The sequence below is a fragment of the Branchiostoma floridae genome, chromosome 7, assembly GCF_000003815.2.
Source record: "Branchiostoma floridae strain S238N-H82 chromosome 7, Bfl_VNyyK, whole genome shotgun sequence".
In the NCBI taxonomy this organism is placed as follows: Eukaryota; Metazoa; Chordata; class Leptocardii; order Amphioxiformes; family Branchiostomatidae; genus Branchiostoma; species Branchiostoma floridae.
In genome coordinates, this window is record NC_049985.1 from 24,707,250 (window position 1) to 24,709,403 (window position 2,154).

General features: G+C 46.1%; 1 protein-coding gene across 1 annotated transcript in view; it reads left to right on the forward strand.

Annotated features, from left to right (window-relative positions):
- The first annotated feature begins 691 nt into the window (after window positions 1-691).
- Window positions 692-2,154, forward strand: part of LOC118420221 (E3 ubiquitin-protein ligase TRIM56-like) — a 3,487-nt gene continuing 2,024 nt past the window's right edge. The window contains exon 1 of the mRNA XM_035826939.1: window positions 692-2,136. Within this exon, the coding sequence (XP_035682832.1) occupies window positions 909-2,136 (1,228 nt within the window). The 5' untranslated portion in view covers window positions 692-908. The remainder of the gene's footprint in view (window positions 2,137-2,154) is intronic.

The following is a 2,154-nucleotide window of genomic DNA, read 5'->3' on the forward strand; positions in this document are numbered from 1 at the left end:
AAAAAAATGTAATAAAAACATCCGGACTACCTCTTTCAAGCGGAATCCAGTCTCCATCATCTGATAACGCTTGAGCGCTGTCTCCTTGACCTTGTTGTAGTCGCTGGCATTGCCATCCGACAGTCTATTGTACACTTTTAGGCCTTACCGGTCAGTAACGCGGCCAGGTATTTTCATCTCATTTACTTGCCCGTGCAGACCGCTCAAATCTGTGGAGATTATTTATCTATCTACCCTTTCCAACAAATCGGTAACGTTAGCAATAACACAGATCTAAAGAACGGTAAATCCACCAACTTTTCCTTCCAGAACTTCAGTTCTTGAATGATTCTTTTCAACCTGTCTTACTAATCAACTTGACTGTTTGGATTTTCATGGCCACAGCCATATGGAGTCATATAACGTTACATGTCAAGGTCATTCTAACTCAGTCAGACTAAACCATTTGTTACCAAGGGGGTTATAATGGCATTACATAATACCCTCCTTAATTTTGCTTTAAAAAGTCCTCATTAACATAAATGAATACCATTAGGCACATCTTTTGCTAAGCTGCATGTTCAAAAGGTTAACAAAATGGCTCTGCTTATGAGGCATAACCGATGATAACTTTTTGTAACTTTGCCAGGTTATATAAGGTTTATCAAACGCGATGAAATTTGCAATCTTTTATAATTTCTTCACTGAACGCTAATCTTAACTGGCCCCTTAATTTTGAGGACCACTGTTATTAGTGTTAAGTCATTCAAAATGTTTGCGCTTGAAGTCTACTTAACTCAACGTCACCCGTAATGTTAAACCTCTCCTCCCTGAGCGTGGTGTCACCAGCGGACATTGTCCTTTGAACTTTCGGTACGCCATGCACAGGTGTGGTGATGTCATATCAGGACGTGAGATCTTAAACAGCAATGGCGACCGCTGCTGTTCTCCCAGACAAGATCAGCCACGACTTCCTTGAGTGTACGATCTGTTTCCACGTTTTCAAGAACCCGAAGGTTCTTCCCTGCTTGCACAACTTTTGTGAGCCCTGTCTGTGGGAATGGGTCCAGAAGAACGATGGCGACACCTTTCCCTGTCCTATATGTCGTCAGCCAGTCCCCTTACCCCAAAATGGCGTCGAGGGTCTAAAGGACAACTTCTTTCTTGCTAGCCTGGTAAAGGCCGTGACCGAGCATCAAGGCGTTCGCCACGGTAAGGATGTCCTTGTCTGCACCAATTGCGAGGAAGGAAAGCCAGCCACGTCCAGGTGTTCGGAGTGTGCCGAGTTTCTCTGTGAGAGTTGTGAGTCAGCTCATCGTCTTCAATCTACGCGGAGCCACACGCTTTTCACTTTTGAAGAACTGAAGACAGGAACATACGACAATGTCTTCAGGGCTAGGAAAGCTCCACCGTGCTCTAAACATCCGGGAGAGATCTTGAAGCTCTACTGTAGGACCTGTGAGACCCCAATATGCAACGAATGTGCCTTGTTTGAACACAGGGACTCACAGCACGACTACACGCGCATAGAAGAGGTGGCTGCCGAGAAGAGGGAGACAATCTTAGATCTCACACCGCAGTGCCAGGCCCGAATGCAGGTCTTACGTCAAACGGAATTTGTACAGAAACGCTGCAAGGAACAACTTCAGCTGAACGCAGAGGGGGCACGTCAGAACATCCACAAAACCGCGCAAAGTTTGATTGCGATGGTAAAGGAAGAGAGCGAACGACTCCTGACTTGTGTTGATACAGAGGAAACATCCAGGAAGAAACAGATCGATGCAGAGATAGAGGGAGCACAGATCAGTCTGGCGAGCGCAAAGAGCACGTGTGAGTTTGCCGAGACTCTAGCTCGTGAGGGAGGCGACTACGAAGTTGTGTCTTTCTCACAAGATATGACAACCAGACTGAATGATTTAACTAAGCTACCTGCAGACACAACGGACTTTGAACTGGCAAACATCACTATTGATTACTCTAGTATGGAGCACAAGTTGACCAAAAGTATCCCTAAAACTGGCCAATACAGGCGACTGGCGAAGTCAACGGAAGGGAAACTGTTTTCTCCATTGTACAGTGTGCCGCAAAGTTCGACGACCTCAAGGACAGGACTGACAACATCTGGGCCCAGGGGAAATGTGAGCGGAACGATGATTCGTCCACTACCACCTTCGA